Genomic DNA, 20,905 nt, shown 5'->3' with positions numbered 1-20,905 from the left:
ATAGCGGAGCGCATCTCGTGTACAGCGGAGCAGCGAGCACCATGTTCCTCGGGAAGCTGCGGGCGTGCGTTGCCCTGTGCGTATGGATTACGGTGCTGGCGAGCACGCGGAGCGGCGGCGTGGGCGCAAGGAGGCAAGACGACTCGTTCACGGCAACGGCGGCGTCCAGCGTGTACCGAGCCCGCTGCGCCTCGCGATGCCTCAGCCTGCACATCACGCGCATCTCCGCTTTCTTCAAGCACTCGCAGGTATCCTATTCATGCGCGATTGTTCTTTTGGGTGGCAAATTGAATGTGCGTCCACGCCAAGTGTCAAACCCCCATTAACTCTTGTTTTACGCACTGCACCGCTTAAGCATTGACTACAACCCATTAAACGTAAACAAACTCACCTGTCACGGATTTGTAAAAACAAATCTGGAGGATGCTTTTCACTCCATATCCAGATATCAAGAAAATTCTCTCCATCCATCCCTCGAGTTGGAGTGTATCCCAGCTGACTTTGAGCGAGAGGCGGGGTACGCCCTCGACTGGTGGGCAGCCCATCAAAGAGATCATTTTTCTTCAAATTTCTCAAAGTTTTTCCACTCAAGAACCAATTGAAAAAAAACGTAATAAATTATGTCATGCATTGCCGTACATACATTGGTCTAGAGATTCTCTGCACTTATTGATTTTTGAAGCTAAACATACTTTTGGACAATGTGTTTAAGTGGCAAGTATTCCAGGTGTTCTTGAACCTTTTTCTCTTCTATTTACAAACAGGTAAACCCAATGATGGTAAATGATGCAATTATATCATCTGCAGTAGTAGTATAAAACATTGTTTAATCTTTGATATGACATGCATTTCATTGAATGACAATGCCATGAATCAGGGTTTCTAAAATGTCACTTTTCTCTTTAATTTGTCAAGCTTGTACATTCACACCAGCGCAGAAAACCCACATTTGTACACATATGGATTCTTAATATCATCATAGAATTTACATATGAATTTACATATTGAATGCATTTTTATGTGAATTTTGGCTACTAAATTTGGAGATACCTGCTTTTCCTACTCGCTATGATTTGTTAAAGTTACGGAATTAACTTCTATTCGAGACCCAATTTATAAAGCAGAAATCTAAAAACAGTTGGGTCAAAATGAACCCAATTTGGTTCAAAAAGGGACCGACAATTTTCTGGGCCAATTCGACCTTTCCCCCCCCCCAATTGTTTTGATCAAAACAACCCTAAAAAAATTAGGATGTTTGTACTAAACAACCCTTAAAGTTGCTGCTCTCTAGCCTGAATCCCATGGATGCTTTTTTTATTTTATTTCTATCAACACAAGAGGGGAAAAAACGACTTTGAAGCAACTAAAGGTTGACGTCAACACCTCCCTAAATGATGTGAGACAACCCCCCGCCCCCACGCCTCCTCCATCCACTCCCTTGTCTTGTATACTCATAGGGGGGATGCTGTCACTAGTCTGCGGCTCCCGCAGAGGGACGCCGGTGTAAAGTAGCTGCATTCTGCGCATGAGTCAGTGTGTGGTGTCACAAGTTGTTTTTCACACTCCGGCGGTCTCACTGTTCTCTCCCGGGGACACGGCGAAGAAAAGAAGCGGCCGCTGATCCTTCAGCTGTCTGTCCGCCGGGCTCGCCTCTTCTTTATGCTCGATGCATTTGCATTTGCAAGGCCCCCGTCCAAGTCGGGGCCATTGTCGGGAAAGCGTCGCCGGACCTGGGCACATTTGTAATGAGGCCTAATTAATCAAGAGGTCAAGGCTTTTGTCTTGATGTCACTATGAAAGCGCTAATTGGACAAGTGGCAGTGGTTCTAAACGCGGGATAATATACATGATGAGTGAAGGAGTCACTCGAGTAATGAGGAGAGGGAGAGAGAAAAACAAGTGGCGGTGCACAGCCAGAGGACACTGTGTTTCTTATTAAAGCGCAACTTGGCGAGAAATATCGAGAATTTGTTCGTGGGGTTGTCCAAGTTATTTTTTTAATGACTGCCTTGGGTTTGCAAAGTCACGACATTAAATCAGCCACCGGCTGGCTCGATAGCTGATCGAGGAACTTCCCCCTTGTGCACTGCAAATATTCAAGCGTAGAACCTCTCTGGTCCTACGCCAGTCGTTCCAGGACGCAGGTCCTCTTCCGATTTGGAAGTAATTAAAAAGGTATGTTCCTGGGTCGATCCGTCCCCACCCTTAGTGATTTGTGACCAATTTGTTTTATGACTTTTGGCTGATTTGTTTCCCCCTCAGCACAAGCAGCAGTCCTGCAGATATAGTAGTTAGCTAGCCTAATGCTAACCCACAGTGCAAAAACCATAGATGGGCTAACAAAATTAGCATATATGTCACTGTTGTAACATAACGAGATTGGAACACAAACAATGGAGCAACACAAATAGATAGACAGTAAAACAATACTCAAGGCATACATCCTTTTTCCATCGCACAAGATGTCGATTAATCGACAACTAATCAATTATGAAACTAAGCGCTAAACATTTTTGAGCTTATAGAGACATTTTTTGATTTATAATTTTCCAAATCTTCTGCTCTGGAGTAGCTCTGAATTACCCTGTATTGCCATTGGGACAGGTTGGAGCCTTAATGTTTTCAAACTACAAATCTTTGTGTTATTTTAGAGTCTAAACTGAAAGACGTTAGGTGCATTGGACTGGTGCAACTCGGGATAAACAAAGCAGCACAAGCGCCTCTAAAAATAGAAGGCCAGTGTTGATCATATGCAATGAATGCACATTGCTTTCATGTAGAAATGTGTGTGTGTTGAGTGTTCCTCATGGTCTTGTCAGCTGCAAAAACAAATGGCACTTGCCCTCTACCCCCCAATAAATGCCAACAAATGTCGCCGTGTGGAGGGCCACCACCGTCTTTCTTGCAGGGAGGTCACCTTCCTGCTAAACGCCGCGCCTGATTTGCGCTAAACGTGCTAAGCTGCCATGTAGCGCTGCTGCAAGAGTCAGCGCAAACTGCAGGTGGATGCGCTTCCCAACGGCACGAGATCTCATTACGCTAACAGGCGCGCGAATTGCTCTGACTGCTACTCTAATGACTAAGCTCTTAATTTGGGGGTCACTTGATATGTGAAGTGGAGCACCTTTACACATTAAACCAACAGAAGAAGTCTGCTTTGCGCAGTCTGCTTTCCCATTTGTTGTGAACATAAAAAACAAGTACATCTTTTATCGGGCTATTTTTAAACATGTGTTCTGCACTGCTGCACTTTTATGGAACAAGTTGGGCTAATTTCCTTAATAACCACCAGACTTATGACTTGGCAGCTTGGCTTCTCAATCTGGCATTGTCAAATGACGGCACAGAAACACAATCATGTCAAAGCCAAATCGGAATAATAATACATCTTAGTGATCTTTTGAAGCTAAACAGGGCTGCTGTTGGCATATATTAACATTGTGATGCTAATACAGTTAAGTTACACCTTGCAATTTATACGCAGAGGGCTGAAAATATCCTGCTCTCTTGTAGTCTCCACTAACACCATAACTAGATTTGTTGCCTATCACCTTCTAAAAAAACGAGTATTTTTCTATTTCTGCCCCAGTCCAACTAAAGTGAATACATATTTGTAAGAAATGGAACGGCTCCACAAAATCAAGTGATTAGAATCAGTGTGACACGTAGTTAATCGCTCTGCAGTTCGTTATTCTTTATCAATAATCACTGGAACTGTTTTAAATTGTGGAAAAAAACAACAACCACAATCTGTCTTCTTTAATGTCACTGTTAATCTATAGAACGTGTCACTCGTGCTTTAGCTGAATGAGATATTTCACATGTAATTTAAAGATCTGTTTTTCATTCTCTGAATCATCTTCACTGGACTGACACTGAGGATTTAGCACTTGCAGATGCCAATTTTTTTCCCAATGCGGTCAACTCTGAATCTTTGTTTTAAATGTCAGAACGAAGTCTCGAGTACGCTTCATCCGTCGCTTGCCAGCGTTGTAGACGAGCTAGTGATGTCATAGCGGTCGCGAGAAGCAGATTTATTGACACGTCTCTCCGCATTTAGGAGTCTGTCACCCCCGGTATAATTGACAGTGGGGCAACACCCATGCATTCTGTAAATATTAGCCAAATGTTTGAGAGCAAGCTGGGAGGCATGTGCTAAGTGGGCTTTCTGAAAGTGTCAGCCTTGTAGTCGATTATTTATGTGAAAAGCAAAAGCAAAACAAAAAAAAACCAAGGAGTGTCCAGTCAAGTGCTTGTTAAAGCCATAAAAATTTGACACATTCAATTGAATGTTTTATTTTTGTAAGTGAAAGAAATAAAAACACGTCGGAAAGAACCATTAGTCCTTGTTTGCGCCTTTGATATAAAATTGGTTTCAGTCTAAGTCAGACCTCCACCAGGGTTAGTCTCATGTCTGGAGGTCTTCATTGCTGAAGACAGCGGATGAATGGGGGTCTATGTGGTTCAGAACCCCCCTCCCACCACCACCACCCCACCCTCCCAGTAACCATTTTTAAAGCATAGCACTTGCGCTTGTAAATCTGAGTCACATTTAAACGCTCGACTAGACAGCGAAGCTTTACTGGAGACAACTTAAACTCTACTTAGTGCTGATTACAACAAATTTCTTTCCAAATTTTCACTATGCACCTTCATAAACATCAAATCCCTGCCCGGTGATTAATATTATCATTAATATTCAGGACAGAAATCTTGACAGTTTCGTATAGCGGTTGATTGTCTTCTGGATCCGTATTGTGTGGAAATCTAGAGATCAAAAAGTTACGAAAGAATTTCATTGACATTTGGTCTGAAGCTTTTTAAGAGTATGGTGGACCACAGGATGAACTGATTAACGTTTGATTGTGATCTGTGAAAATGGGATTTGTTTTCAGCTCAATAAATTGTCAACAGATTTAAATGGATGTTTGTTCGGACTCAAGGACAAATAAATATCAAAGCCTTCTGATCATGTCCTGGATCAGCACTATTGAACATAGGCTTTTGTGAAACTCATTTGGTATGTACCGTATCTTTTTTTAATTTTTTTATTCAAGGACAGATTAATTATGCTTAGATGGTGTTCTGTGTGCATGATGATCTTTAAAAAAACTCAGATGTTGCTCAATAAATCAGGAGCCTATTCCAAGGAAATTTGGGCTGAAGCTTCCTTGGTATAATTCAAGGACAAGCTGATTCAATTTAAGCAATGTGGATCTGGATTGCTTTTTAAAGGTTTTTCTCAGATTACTTACATTTGTTATGTTACTGTTTTAAGACTCCAGATGACTTAATTTTGTTGAATGAGTTGTAGATCAACAGTTTGAATCTGAGTAATATTGTTTTACATGGACGTTGATGGAAAATAATGTGATGAGAGTAATTACGAACCTTCTTAGAAGAACCGAGAAATGTTTTGATTGTGTTGTAGCTAAGTAGTAAGACCGTCTGATCCATTGTGAAGATGACTGACTTCAATTAAAAGTGGTCTGTAGTTTTGGCAAGGCCAAAGAACCAATTGATTGACAGAAGACACAAGGATCCTGGGTAATAATAGGTAGATGGACCTCCAAGTACTTCAAAGCTCCACAAATCCTAAAAGTTGTGGGCCTTTATTTAGGTGCAGCATATGTGCCCTTAAGCGTGTTATTTTGGCGTTGCCCGAGGACCCCTCTAACAAAGACAAAGGACACACTGGACACCGCTCTCCTTTCAAGTCCTTTTCTCATTCTACTTCCTGCAAAGAATCTGAAGTCTAACGCCTACGAACATAAATCCTATTCAAATAATGGCCTTCCAATGTAAACCGAGTCACTCAATTCAAACCCGCAGGGAACAAAAGCCAACAGTTTCTCAAAAGGTAGAATCTGGAGATAAAAGAGGTTTTGTCCGGTTGTGGAGACAATGCAACACGCCCCTGGCCACCTGCTCTGACTTCTCAGCTGACAAGCGCTGCCGTGTACCACTGTGATAAATGCGCTGTTTACACCAGTCCACCAGCTCCAGAAACAAACTACCAGACCTCCATCTCCTTGACCGCCCCAAATAACACCGGAAGATATCTGGAAAACATTCACCGCTTGGGGTCCTTGACAGTCGTCCCGGCTGTGTAGTGTTCATACTATGGAGGAATGTCATGGTGAGTCAGGGCGATGAAGTCCCGACCTATAATTATTCCCCGTCGTTCCCTGACATGGTGGGGTCAAGCCCTGGACAGCTGGGTCAACATCCTGCCGAGTTTCTCTGCTTCAGGGATGCTGTCACGGAACCAAATTAGATCCTGTGTGGATCCCTGGATGTGGTGCTGTCACTGCTTTATTGATGGATGAGGGAAGTCATTAGAAACAATAAAAAACAATGGATGAATGATTTTGAAAGTGGTGTAGAGTCATGACAGTCTTAATAAATTACCAGCGGAGGTGTTTGCCTCCAGTCGACATGTCAGGGTCTTATTTACAAGTTGCCACCAACAGCAGATTGAGACCGCTTGTATTGATCATTCCTCATAAGTTAGTGAGCACCAACAGCGATTTAATCATCCCCCCCCTACCAAACTGAACGATGCACTGGCGAGGAATAATTCACTTTTTAATCAACGCTTGGCCAAACAGAATGTTGTATTACACAAGCAGTTGATGCATGCCCCGTCCGAGCTGGTGCTCATTTTTACCCCATGAAAGGAAGATTCTTCATTTCCTTGCCGTTTTCACTCATGCATTTTTCATTTTTATCTGCACTCTTTTTTTTTTTATGAAAGAGATTCTCTAGAGACATGATCATACAATCACAAATTCCTTTGAAGGCATTTGACCAATACCCTTGACTCTAAAGGCTCGGCACTTACTGGCACTGGATGTCAAATTAAAACCCTTTAATGATAAGTTCCCTCCAAAGGTCTCATGGGATTTTTTTCTTTCTGGATTACATTGTGGGAAACGGCTTTGAACTTGACATTGAACTTGAGCAGACTTTGCGCCTGCCGACCCTCTCAAGTCTGGCTGAATCCCACAGCCTCGGAACGTCCACAAGTGAACGTCCGATCCAGGCTATTAACTGGAATGAAAGTCCTTTTATGACTTCAATTTGAAAATTTCCATCATGTTTTTATGACCTATTCTCCCGGCGTATCAAATAAGACGAAGATAAGGGTAAAGCGACTGAATTTTATTCAACAATAGATCAAATGACCTCGTGTTATGTGGCAAGAGAATGATTATTACTTATTTGTGTGCCTTGGCATGTGGAGAAATTGACAATAAAGCGGACTTTGACTTTTTTGACTTTGATTTCCTCACTTGCCTGGACTTGCACATGTAATCAAACCATCGCATGACAACAAAAACTAATGTATGAAAAGTGTTTAATGAGGTGTCAACACACTGATTTAGAGCTATTACCTTGAGGCACAAAAGTAATTACCATTAAGAACACATGCCAGTGACGTAACCAGCCATACCAGCCTTGTGCAGTCAATGCTAACGTCGTATGTCAGGACCAGTATATATAAAGTAAGGACCCTCTGTAATTAGATTTGTTTTAAGATGCATTCAAATTCATTAACTCATTCACTGCCATTGACGCCTATAGACGTCAAAGTTCCATTTTTACCTGGACTGCTGTAGTGAATGCGTTGAGAAGTTGAGTTTCTGAGCACCAGTGTCAAAGTCCAGTCCTCGAGTGTCACTTTTCTGCATGTATGAGAATTCATTCCTCCAACACACCCGATTTAAATGGGAATGAGAAAGACCACAGAAAATGAATGGATCATGAAAGGATTTGTTGATATGGAAGTCATTTGTGTTTATTCATATTGTATTTGGATTAGGCAGCTGGTCCACTTCAAATGTTCAATGGGTTGATTGACACGACTCACCTCACTGTGGCAGTAAGTAGAATAGGACTCTTCATGCTTATTTCTTGAGCAACAATTTTGCATCTTCTTGTGTGGCTTGACTTTCATGCCATGATTTTTTTTTTTCACGGAAGAAACCTGACAGTTTTGTATCGTGAGACACAAGCGTGACCTAAAACCCTAGCTGCTCTCAATCTGCTTTGCGCTAATATCAATTCAACGTATGCATCCGCAAATCCTCTTACGGCGCCTGTTTACCACCCGGCGAGGCCAAAAACATGTTTTGTTTCCGTCCCTCTCGTTATTTTCTTCTCTTTCATGTGCATCGGCTGCCCACTCCATCTGAAGCCTCTTTAGCGCTCACCACGCAAACGCAATTAAGCCGGGCCCAGAGTGACAGCCTCATTCCTCACAGTGATAGAAGTCAGGAAATGACCCGCTGCTCTCCACATATTTACAACACCCAGCGCAAGACTGAGTACAAATGTTGCCCCCCCACCCCACCCTCGCGAACGCAAGGTGGCACTTCCAGCGCAATTAGGGGGAAATGGTCGGTATCTGCAGCCCTCGCAGGCACACTGACATCAGTTCCCGCCTCGGTGACCTCGGGGACGTCTGTTGAGAGATCAAACGGCTCGTAAGAGGAGCCGAGGTCGCTGCGTTGGGCTGAAACTGACCAGAGGCTGGCCCTGCGGGGAACTGGAGTGCTGACCCCACTTTTCTGCTTGAGTTACACACACTTAAAGCACTTCTTCTGTGTGTGTGTGTGTGTGTGTGTGCCGCATGGGAGTTGATCACAAAAGGCTTTGGCTTAAAGCGCGGCATGGCTTTAATTACATGTCTTCAGTCGTCTTCGTTTTTTTGTTCTTATTCTTTGTTATAAAAAAAAAATCTGGTGACAGTAGAAACAAAATGGAGCAATACATTTCTAAGAGTCAGTACAGATAAACAGCACATACTTTTTAAAAGTGATTTATTTATTTCGACTTTAATTCTATCTGTGCTGTGACCACACCCATAACAAAAAACTGACAGAGTATAATACATTCATAATAAAGAAAAACTTGCACAATTGAGGGACTCTGTAAGCTGCTGTCTTTTTTTTTTACAGAGGATAAAGAATATGTGCTCGTGAGTATTGCTACATTGTCTGTCTACTTGCTGCTGCAAGTAGTACAGGCTGCTTGTTGTTTCCTGCCACCGTTTGATGATTGAACCTGAATCACAACTCAAGTTAAAAAAATCATCAGAGTGATGGTTTGTATTTGGAATAACTCATAAATCAGTACACTCGTGAGTGAGAGGTACCACTATTGCAGAAGAATTATATACTTCAGTTCACAGAGATGGCCAGAAGTTGGTCGCCTCCTTGCAAATTCATAGGAAAACATTTTTCAGTTCAAAGTTATCTATCTATTCATCTGTCGGTATACTGATCTCATAAAAAAAAGAATCGGGTGACTCTCTGATGTTCAAGACTTGAAACTTAAAACAGAATCCTTCTGTGCCCCGACCCACTATTTGGGCGCCCGCGCCCTAAAGAATGTGTTAATTATGACAGCAATATTGTGAGTGCATTTTAATCTTTTAATAAGTCCATGCGGTGTGATGACAGGTGCTACTTTTCTCCACAGAACAACGGATCCTTGGTGTGGTGCCAGAATCACAAGCAGTGCTCCAAGGTAATGTGGTTTCACTCCTGTCATGAACGCGACGCGTGCGTGCCTCATTATCTTGGAGGGGATAATACGACATAAAGTGCAGGAGTCACGGCAGGACTAGTTTAGTCACGCCTGCAGGAATCGCTCGCAGATATTTTGACGCTAAACCAAAAAAATCTTCACCATCCAGACTTCAAATGATTCCAAATATTTCATGTTGAGTTTTTTGGATTCTTGTTATTTGACAATGTGGATAAGAATGCATTGTCCTGCCTGGCCCCTCCACACAGCTCCCCCGACCCCCCCCCCCCCCCCCCCACCACCACCAGGGCTTGTTTATGTTTCTTGCCCTCGTTCGCGAAGAAGTCTGATATAAAGCTGCTGTTGACAGCTCGCCTGAAAAGATGGCGCTGACAGGGCCCGTCTGGATCTGTTGACAGGGCCCTCGGAGACATTTTGAGCGAGAATACTAAGAACGCTACACAGCGTGGTCCAACTTATGAAACGTGAACAATGCCCACTAGAGCTGTCAGAGCCGCTCATCTCCTCACACAGCGTGAAAGCAGAATTGAATTTTGTTTGGCCCGCCTAGATTCAAAATAAAACGCCTTGGCTGAGCAGAGTTTACACTATAAATGAATGTCTATACAAATTCATGTCAGCTAAGGGGCATGTGTAAAATATATGCGGTGAGAACAGAACACCCTTGTTACATGAATGTCGTAGCCAACCATCCATTTTCTTTCCGGCTTGTCTTCATTAGGGGAGCGGGAGGGCAACCAATCACAGCGCACAAAAACAACTATTCAGACTGACATTCACACCTATGAACAATTTAGAGCTGGCAATGAACATGCATGGTTTTGGGATGTGGGATTAAATCCAGAATACCCTGGGGGAAACACACACTTTCTGAGCCAGGAGTCAAGCTCAGATCCTTTCGACTGCGAGGCAGACATGCTGATCACTAGCACACTACGTTGCCTGCTTGCAATACAGTATTCCCACTGACAATTATGAAAGTGTCACCATCATAAAACCTTTATTGTGAAGTAACATTGAAACATCATGCAAGTGTCAAAAAATGTGCTTGCTTTGCTTTAAAATGTATTTGATGTGTTTATTTTGTTGAACAAAAAGTGTCAGTTTCATAATTTTGCAAAAACGCTTTTAGATTTAATGACATAATTGCACATCACCAATTTGTGCAAATATATTTTTTTCTTTCCTATGCAAAAACCATCATTGCTGCACGTAAAAGAAAACAATAGGGAGGTGTGCAAAAATCAAAATGCAAAAATGGATACATCACTAGATTTATTGTATTATGCTTGAATTAAACTATTTTAAAGCCACGTTAGTTTCCCAACACAGTCCAAAAATGTGCCACACATTTTGCCAAGCAAAAAAAAGTATTTAAGGAAGATTAATTTCATTCAAAATATATACATATATTTTTAAATCACTGCAGTGTATTTTCTTGGGGTTAAGAAATTGTAATAAATTCTTGTACAAATAAGCGGAGCATTTCGCATTGTCACATTATACGCACTATGTGGTAAACCCAAAGTTGTAGTGTGTACTGTATGATTTCATTTTCCTTAAACAAATTTCCCTCTTACCCTCACTGGCGTCTCTCCAGAGCATTCATGCTGAGAAACTCAATAAATGATGCTAATTAAGTGGAAATGCAGGAAAAGGCACAGTGGCGGGCATACTTACTTAAACATGGCCTCACAGCTGGCGACAGTCAATGTCTCGGCGCAACTTCCTTCGCAAAAGCACCGTTGGAATTACCTGAGGAGGCAAAAGTACTCACACTCTGTGCTTGAGTAGAAAATAAGTCGTAAAAGTAGAAATACTGATTCAGATACTCTACTTGAATTCAAAATTTCAAGAGTAAAAAGTCAATTATATCCAATATGGTGCAATTCCCACACTAAGTCTGATTTGGGATTTTTTATTATTATTTTTTATTTTATTTAAGATGGAATATTTAAAAATTTTACATCATATTTTATGCTGCACTACCGATAAGCTATGAAAATATATTTTTCTTGTTATGTGAACTATTGTTGCAATTTATTCAAATAAATAAGAATTATTCCAGAGATATTCAATATCACTTTTTTTCTCAGGCTTTTCCAAGTACAATTCTGTGGCTACTTCCCAGCACTGACTCCCAAATGAAATTTTGCCACAACAGTGACGTGCTGTCATCGTGTACGCATCGTCTGCATTATCTAGTGCGTTATGGCAGACCAATAAAATGTCCTCATCGGTGTGTAAAATGGTAATTTAGCAAAGAAAAGCATGTTGCCTGACAGCCTCCTTAACAAATAATGGCCTTTTATTTCTTAAATCCTACTGTGTCCCCTTGAGTACTTTAAAGTTAACAGCGGAGGCCAACCTCCTCGGCGCTGTGAAGACTCTCGATTCCTTGCTTTCCACTCCCATGGCCAATATCGACTCTTGGCACTCGACGTTCCTTCGTCATTCGGCAGTTTTGTTTTTGAAAGGGCCCTTTTTTTTTTTTTTTCAAGCTGCTAAATCCAAAGTGCGGAACGGTGCCCAAACCGAAGCAACAGTCCAAATGCTTTTCACGTCTTTGTGTGTAACTTGTGACTGCATTTAAATAACCAAGTGCTCTACAAATGTTGCTTTAATGGGTTTAATTGCATCCCAGGCCCATCAGGATGCAAGCCAGGGCTTCATTCAGGGCCTGGAGTCAATATTTGTTAGCAAACAGGAGCACGCTTAAGTGTCTTGAGTTCTCACTGAGGGCCTGTTTGCAAACAATTGTGACAAATGCGGTACAGTGGCAATCTGTGAATAGCTCTGCAGTCGTTGATTAGCCTCTTCACTTCATGAAGAGCCCCCCGGTCAAACAGAGGGGACAAAGGCCGGTGGTTCCCCTGGGGTGGTGGAAGGGACACGAGGCCAGGCCAGCTAGCAGCCACCACAGAGGGAAGCAAAAGTCAGGAAGAAGCTGCCTAATAATTTAGACAAAAGACACAGTGACCTCCCCGCTCCATCTGTTCAGCTTTTTAGGAACCCCGAGCCTCCTGTTTCCACGCGCCTCCACAAAGTCATCACGGTCAACCTCGCATGCGGTGTCCGGCGAGTCGCAGCGGTTTTCTATTATCATGCTAATTTGCTCTCTTTGCAAAGCGGAGCGATTTGGCATTTGGGGTCTTTTATCGTGCCGTCACAAGTCCATTGAGCGAGGGGGACAAAGTTCGTTCTATCACCTATTGTCTCCCCAACTGCTTCGAGATGACCGAAAAGCCGGAGGTCTCCGGGGGCAGCGAGTTGAATATTAGCCTCGACGTCCATCCATCCCTCTTTTAATAGCTGACCATAAATGGAGTCTCAGTCTGCACAGGAGCGTTCAATCTCAGTTAGCGTGGACAAATTTTGCCATTTTTATCTTGTGTAGTCTACCGCTCATATTTGGGTTGGCAATTTGTCACAGAAACTATACACCTCACGGGAGAAGCTTTGTCAAGCCAATTATCTTGAGCGGCACGCACGTAATGACAGCCCGCTTTTGATTGGCTGCGATCGATATTGAAAAATGTCAACTTTGAGATCCATTTTCAAAATCTTTTAGTCTCTAAAGTCGCGCCAAAGTGAATCAACGAGCAGAAGGACACAGCTTCTAGCTGTTTCTAATTTAAAGCGCTTGGCCAAGGCAACTGAATGCCGCGCCAAAGTAATGTATATTTTCAAAAGCACACGTCCGATTCAGCTTCCACCTCTTTTCCTGAGGAAGTCAGGGCCAAAGCTGTATTTGTCCTTTATAAAGAATCTATTTGACATTTTCATAACAAAAAGGTGGCGTGCTGTTTCTTCGGCGAGACTGGCCTCTCCATGAGTTATACTGTGTCGCCATGAAGAGAATTAAAACATCATTCGTATTATAACCTTGACTTGAGGGATGATGACTTTACCGTACCTTGCATTTTATTTACAAAGAGTCTGCAGAGAGAGAGGGCTGGTGAGCTTCAGAAGAGAACATTGTCTACTCTCAGTTTTCATGGATATGTTCCACTTTCTACCAAAACTTCCCATGCCACTTTATGAATAGGAAGCTTTCACGTGCACCCAAGAGCCTTTGATGTTGAATTTAGTACTAAATGAGCCACCATAATTTGGGGACTTTTGTTAATTTTGCATCTAATTATTTTGGGTGGCATGGTAGGTGATTTGTTATCTTTGATGAAAGACATCCCAACCCTAAGTGATTTCAAATATTGAGAAGAGCTCAAATTAATGTGGCAAAATATGAAATCTGTAGTGAAGTTAGTCCACCATGTTTCTGGCATGTGTTCCTGGCTATAGAATTTTGAGCTCGGTAGTGTGTAACTTTTTGCACAATTTCCGGCTAAACCCCCGTGAGAACATCTTTGGAAGTGCTTAATATTGAACAACAGTCTGTGGAATGCTACTGTGTCTCATTCAGGACGTGTCTCTCAAAGCCCACCATCCTCCCAACCCCCACATCTTCTCACGCCAAAATAAATAGCTTGAACTTCTCTATTGAGTGTCTGCGAGGAGCAGAGTCTTCAATTATTCTCAACTAAGGGACGTAGTAGCCACTGAGAAGGAATCAGCCCTGGCAGCTTGGAAAGTGTGTCAGCGCCGTTTACGAGACATTTGTGTGGTCAAGTCATCTCTGGCGGCCCGGTCGTATATCCCGCAACGCGGTGCGAAGGTGTGATAAAGTGTGTGCTTAAACGCACTTCAAAGCACCTTTTGGTCCAGTCAGGGCCCCAGACGTCGCTCTCACTTGGCCGTGTCGGCCCACATTACCGGCATCGACACCTCCTAGGGCTGTCTGGACCGGGGAGCCACCTGTCACTGTGGTGTCCCATCATATTCACTGAGTGGGTGGATTCTTGAAGTGTCAAAATTAATCGATTTTCTGATTTCAGGCTCTCAAAAGTAATAAATATTAGAATTCTTCAGTCCTTCATGAAAGCAGACTGATTTATATTTGGGGTTTTTGTGTTCAGTATCTGCTTTGACTTTGCCAGTTGCAGGACAAAATGGATACGGGCATTAAATCGAAATTGGGTACTTTACACATGCAATGCAAATCCAGTCTCAGATTAATTTGTGTTAGTTTAAGCCTGTGTGTGTGCGTGGGTGGGTGGGCACAGGAGTGTAAACTCGGGCTGGTCAGTCCCAGCAGGAAGGAGCTGATCTGGACATGGTTGTTAAGTTTCATTGGCCAAAGAGGGGGTCGCTTCATTGGCTGCTATATGTAGAGCTCATTATTCACATGGTGGGTGGCAGAAAGTGGAAACCCCCCACAGCAAAAAAAAAAAAAAAAAAAAAAAAAAAAAAGCGATGATGAGACCACAGTTTGCAGTTCAGACTTCTTCATTGGTCAAATCGATTATTTAACAGAGGGCCAAACAACATGCATGGGTGTTTACAGACACCGTTGAGATGACCCCGTTCCTTATATTTTCTATGTCTAAAGGGATTTAATGCCGTTGTGGGATTATTACAATGAAAGCTGCGGTGAAATCCTCTTTTGGACCCATTGCCCAGACAATCCGTTGTCATCCGGGTGTTTATTCATCTTCGCATGATGAATATTGACGCATATGGCGACAGTGCTCGTCCTTGTCCAGGTTCCCATTTTTGGCACGCTACAGTGACAAAAATATACAGTTCAGTTTGTTGATATTTTGCCACTGAAGCGTCGACGGTCGCATTCGCCGTAGGGAAGATTAGCTCGGAAGGATCTTAAAGCTGATGTGCTTGGCAGATGCGAGCTCACCGATTTATCCCAGCTGCTGTAGCCCTGAACATTGATGTGGGATGCTTTAAGGATCAGGGAAACAATGTGTGTGAGTGTGTGCGTGTGTTAAAGACTCTGTCATCGACAGCTGTCTTGACCCTTGACTTTAGGTTGATTGTTGCAGCAGAATGACTTAAAAGTCACATTCTTTAAGATTCAGCTTCATTCTCAGCTATGCCTTTACATTAAAATTGGGGTACACATCCTTTTTACAAATAAATGTGAAACCCTACAAAAGACGAGTCAACCAAATCTGGCATCAACTGCTTATAATATGTGTAGTGTACTCCAGATGACATAATGGCATCGTCAATTGTGAGTCTCAAGTACAATCAAATATCTAATGTAGTACCAAAACTAACATGTGAGAGGCACTGTGGTGCCACAGGGTATCCACGACTGCAAGAAAATACAAAGTGTTAGTAGTTTTTTTTTTTTTCTGTGGAACCAATCCTTAACAATCACCTATTTGCAGTTTTTGTGTTATTGGTGTGAGGGGAGTATGTTGAAACCAGACCTCATTAGATAAGTTTTGTTTCTTTCTGAGGATCCCAGTTTAGCCTGGGTTGTTACTGGAGAGTCTTGACCACATGTGCCTAGAGTAGAATACATGCTCTCTTGATATGCTAGCTATTTATTTTAAAGGGTAATGTTTGAAATGATATTAAACTGGCAATGTCAAAGATTTTTAGAAAGGGGCTTCAGTTAATTGTGTTTCTTTTCGTTGTTTAAAAAAAAAAAATCAAATTACGCTCGATTATCTGCTCTTAAAATGAACCGCTTTCAACCTTTTGAGCAAATGGAATGCATTGAAGCGCTCTGACAATGATCCTGACAAACTGAGCTGCCACTTCTGCCAGGAGCCCAACTTGGGAGGACAAGTAGGATTAGTGGATTCGAAGTGTTTCTGCGACGTGAATAAACAAATGGAGATAGTGATGGAATGTGTCTGCAGCGTGGGATTAGACCCCTCCCGACTTCCAACAGCGTTCCATGCCTTCTTACATGCTGTTGCCCAGACAGAAGCCTCGGGCCTCGTTTCGTTTTCGATGATGGAGGACAGGATGACAGTTTGTCTCGTTTGTTTTATCCCATCAGGGGACACCACACTGGGTTGTTTTTCTAACCAGCATGATTTGTATGTCTCTGTTTTTCTGCACAACTCAAAAATCCAATTTATCTAGACTTGGGATTGTCGCTGGACATCTCCAGGGTAATGATGCATTTTGCCTGGAAATGTACCCACGCTATAAACATTTGTATGAAATAAAATTTCCAGCCATCCATCCATTTGGTATATCGCTTATACTTTTCAGGGTCGCAGAGAGTCGGCAAGTCTCCCAGCTAACTTTGTGCTCAAGTCAGACTATACTCTGGAGTGATTGCCAGTTCATCACAGGGCACAAATGCAGTCATGGAGAAAAAGTCTTGTTTTCTTGAATTTCTTTTAATGCCTGGTATCACTAAAGGACAATTTTGGGCAGGACAAATACCATATGTACGTGATTTTGGTTATTATCTAGAAATAGAGGAAAATGGCATTAAATTGAAGTTTAAGCTATTTTGTTGTCATCATTACATTTGTCCAAGTAAATGTACCTTGAGTTGTACTAGGCATATAAACAACAAAATGAGATAAACGAGCCCAGTCTAAGGTACTAATACGAAGATCATTTTGGGTACAAAAAAAGTCACAATGAGGTTTGACATAACTGCAAACAACTATCTATTTCAGTTCTGAACTCTTGTCGCGATGTCTCAGCAAAAAAAGACAATCGAGCAGAATCCTTCAGGATCACGTAAACGGATTAGTATGCCCATTCCTATCTTGAACAGTGTCAATCAAAAACTAAGTTTCATTCCATCTGGCAACCACAAATCACTTAGGAAGAATATGTTTTTATTATCTTGGAGAACATTTTCATGAAACTATCTGAAAGGAAAAGCATAGCTGGAGATCTGGACGATTGATGGAGGATTTTTACCGTGGATTAACTTTTGCGTGGCTATTGACATCCACTTTGCAATGCACATTAGCGCCACCTACAGGACATCTGCGCAACAGTCTGACCTATCGTGATTGAACTAGAACAAAGCCAGGCCCCGTCATCTAGCACCAGTGACCTCGAAGCGAACAAATGATCTTCTGCATGAATGGCCGCTCTACATGCACGCCAAATTCTTGTCAAACGTCTTGCGATAAGGGTGGAAGCTGCTCTATTTTCCTCCCATGCTCAGTTCCTGTGGGCGTAATGGCTATTATGTCCATTCGGTGTATCTTGTTTTGCCATCTGCTCAATCCTCAGCGGCTGCCGTGACAGTGATGCATTTATTCGGTACTCCGCGTGGATGAAGCCAGTTCATTATCGGCCCTTCTGACAGTCGCAATAAATGGCCCCAGGCTCGGAAGAAGTGTTCCACGTGATCGTTTTCATCTCTCGCTCCCATGCATCTATCATCGCAATGTTTCGGAGAGCGTAAATCACGTGTCGTGGATAGATCTGACACAATGGGCTTTGGCGTTTCCATGCCGAAGACCAAGCGGCCTCCTTATCATCGATCTGACCTCACGGGATGGATACGTCCTGTTGAGTCTAATTGTCATGAAATGTAAACCGAGCTCAGAGAGAGGTGATAAGCCGGGCTCTCGTTACGGCCACTGGATGTGAGCTCTTGTCGCCCGACTGGCGATAACGCGAGATGGGGGTAAGAGGAGTCGCCCAGGAGGTGTGTGGGTGAAACTTAAGCGCGGTGAAGTATTAAGTGGGGGACAAAGCGCCAGTGGGGCCGAGCTGTGTGGGCTTTCCTGCTCATAAATAAGGCAGGCACCTCTGATTGTGGGCTGAATGTATAATTCATGTGGTCACTGCCCCTCCTCTTCTTCTCTACTTCACTTTCTGCCCTCTTTGTTGTCTGCGCCCTCTCTGGCACGTCAATAAAAATTTAAAGCGGCGAACCGGCCCTCGCAGCCTCTTTTTTTTTTTCGGAGGCAAATTCTCAAGATGACAATCAAATTTTGATGCCATGCTCGCCCACATTTGGCAGAGCAAGTAATTTCGTGTCATCAATTTGTTTGTTGCTTTCAATTGGGGATCATTTCAACTTCCCTAGTGAGAATTTTGGAATTTAACCAACATGGATGACCTGCTGTTTAATTCTGGGAATGAGTCCTTGAGATTTTTTCGTAAATACTGTTATGATAGACACATCCACAAAATTTTTTTGGCAATTGGTGAAATGGGAATCAGAAGCTAATATATCAAACGTGAAACTTTTCAACTCCTCAAAATGTCATAATCCAACAACTTTAGACTGCCCAGGAAAAAAAAGCTTCAGAAATGAGTGTCCCCCATCCAGCTAGGATACCTCTTTCTGATTGGGGCTTATTTCGGGAATTCTCTTATTGGAAATCATCAAAGTAAGACCCATGCAGTTTGCCCAAAATGGCTGACTTTCTGTTCAATTTTGGTTAGGCGTCTTTTTTAGACTTTTTTTGTCAGCTCTGTTATGATGGATATGTTCACTTAAAAACTTGCGCCAGGTGCTGTTTTCTTGGAACATAATAAAGCCTTGGAAATACCATCAAACTTTGATGCCTTGCTCCGCCCACATTAGCCAACATAGAGAAAAATGTATCAAGCTCGTTTGAACAAATTCCCAAGAATAGGTCCTGGAATCCACCCTAAATTTCCGCTTCAAACTAACATTCCTGTTTAATTTTGAGCTGGGTTCTTTTATACGGGACCATATTTTCTTACATACACCAGGTTACACACGTTTGTAAATATTGACAAGTTTTTCAAGTTGTTGAGGCTTTCAAAAAGGTGATTCATTCCTCAGAATGATAAACATATCCTAGTGCTTGGGGCATAATTCAAGTCATGCTTCAAATCGTGTCTACAACCACCTAAAAACACCGCCCAGCAACACCCGTTTGAAGAGCTAGACATTTTCGACCAAACGTCCGTGTTGTGTAAACATTGTAGAGTTATGACGCCGGCAGAGTTTACTGCAAACATTCCTCGAATCACCCGTAATTTACTCGGCAATTTGGTGGTAACTGCCGCTAGTCATCAGGAGGAAATTGGAAACGGCCTCGGTGAGAATTCATTTATTAAACCTAGTTATCTACATTTTGTATTGCTTGAGCAATAAAGAACGCCTCCTTTCAGATGTCAGAGGGACTTGCAGGATATTGCTACACGATAAGGATCTGTTTTGGACTCATTTCCATACAATCTGCAGATCAGGACCTGAACGTTTTGGTTTTTAATATATGACATGTTATTCACCCCAGACAAGCATAAGCATCGAAATTGGATAGATGGATGGCAGAATGTTTTCGACACATATTGGATGTAGAGTGTACCTAATCAAGTGTCCAGAGCTGGAAAAGCCATTTTCTCTTTGAAACGAGTGCTCCTTTTGAATATCCTATTGCAAAGTCACATCTCAAGTCTGTTAATCATTTTTAGCCTACGTAATCCTTCACGCACACCTGCGCAGACGGGAAAGTGCTGCTATCTCGTGGACCTTGAACATCACGTAAGGCGGAGGAAATGATGTCTAGACGTTCTAACGCGGCGATATCGCCTCGCTGATTTACTCGCTCTCCTATAACGCTCCTTTGAAACTTTACGGGACTCCAGAGGGACATCACGGGAACACCGCTAGCCCTTTTGCACTCATTCACGTCTTGAGGAACACTTGCCGCTCGATACTTTTCGATCCGGTCAGGGTGTTTTGACCTGTAAAAAAAATAAAACCAAGAAGCTGACGTTGGAAATGGAGAACGAATCGTGTAAAGGCGGTTCGAAGTGCACCGTGCCGCCTGTCGTGTTTGAAAGAGAAACAGTCAAACCGCTGAGTGTGTCTTCTCAGCGAGAAATGGAACAAGTGACTGGCATGCTGAGATTGCAGCTGCACCGCTAAAACATAACGAATTCCTCCGCTAATTAGTTTTAACATTCGTTCAATCTGCCTGTCGCAAATTGGGATGATTATTTTGCTTGTATTGTTATAACAAAGCAAACGTTTATTTAGGGGGGGAAAATGCTAACAAAGGCAAAATATAATCGCTGCATAATTGGTTGTACTCCCGACAACTGCCAAAATGGTAACACAATGCTGCAAAATATGTCATCAGTCGCAAAGATTTTCCATTGGCTGTGAACAACGTCTTTCAGTGAGTGACACCAGAACATGTGTGTAACATATCCTTTGCAAGTGTGACTTGCCATAGGGTCAAAAAAAAAAAAAAGATACTGCAGCTGGCAAAGGAAAAAACTTTGGCTGTGGCTCTGAAAGATATATCACATGATAGAAAATGTACCCGCAAAAGCAACACGAGCCTGCGGTTGTCAAAAGTATCGTTTTCTGGAGAGACGCTTGGAAACATTCGTTTGCTCGACACGAGCTTAATGCAGATGGAAGGATGAAACCGGGAAAGAAAGATGAGTTTCAAAACTGGATTAGAGCGGACGTGGCCTGAGAGGGTGATTAAATGGGGGGAATGAGGGATGTAGTGTCTCGGCGACAGCCAAATGAAAGAGAAATAGAGTGAAAAGTGAGTGAAGA

The 20,905-nt window shown here is 42.6% G+C and overlaps 1 protein-coding gene across 1 annotated transcript in view; it reads left to right on the top strand.

Moving 5' to 3' along the window:
* Window positions 1-20,905, top strand: part of anos1 (anosmin 1) — a 45,215-nt gene continuing 24,310 nt past the window's right edge. The window contains exons 1-2 of the mRNA XM_085920148.1: window positions 1-248; window positions 9,487-9,534. Coding sequence (XP_085776274.1) covers window positions 42-248; window positions 9,487-9,534 — 255 coding nt within the window. The 5' untranslated portion in view covers window positions 1-41. The remainder of the gene's footprint in view (window positions 249-9,486; window positions 9,535-20,905) is intronic.

This window comes from Syngnathus leptorhynchus, chromosome 9 (assembly GCF_054491065.1).
Source record: "Syngnathus leptorhynchus isolate UIUO chromosome 9, UIUO_Slep, whole genome shotgun sequence".
NCBI classification, from domain to species: domain Eukaryota; kingdom Metazoa; phylum Chordata; class Actinopteri; order Syngnathiformes; family Syngnathidae; genus Syngnathus; species Syngnathus leptorhynchus.
The sequence above is the reverse complement of the archived record's forward strand: the minus strand, read 5'-3'. Positions and strand labels throughout refer to the sequence as shown.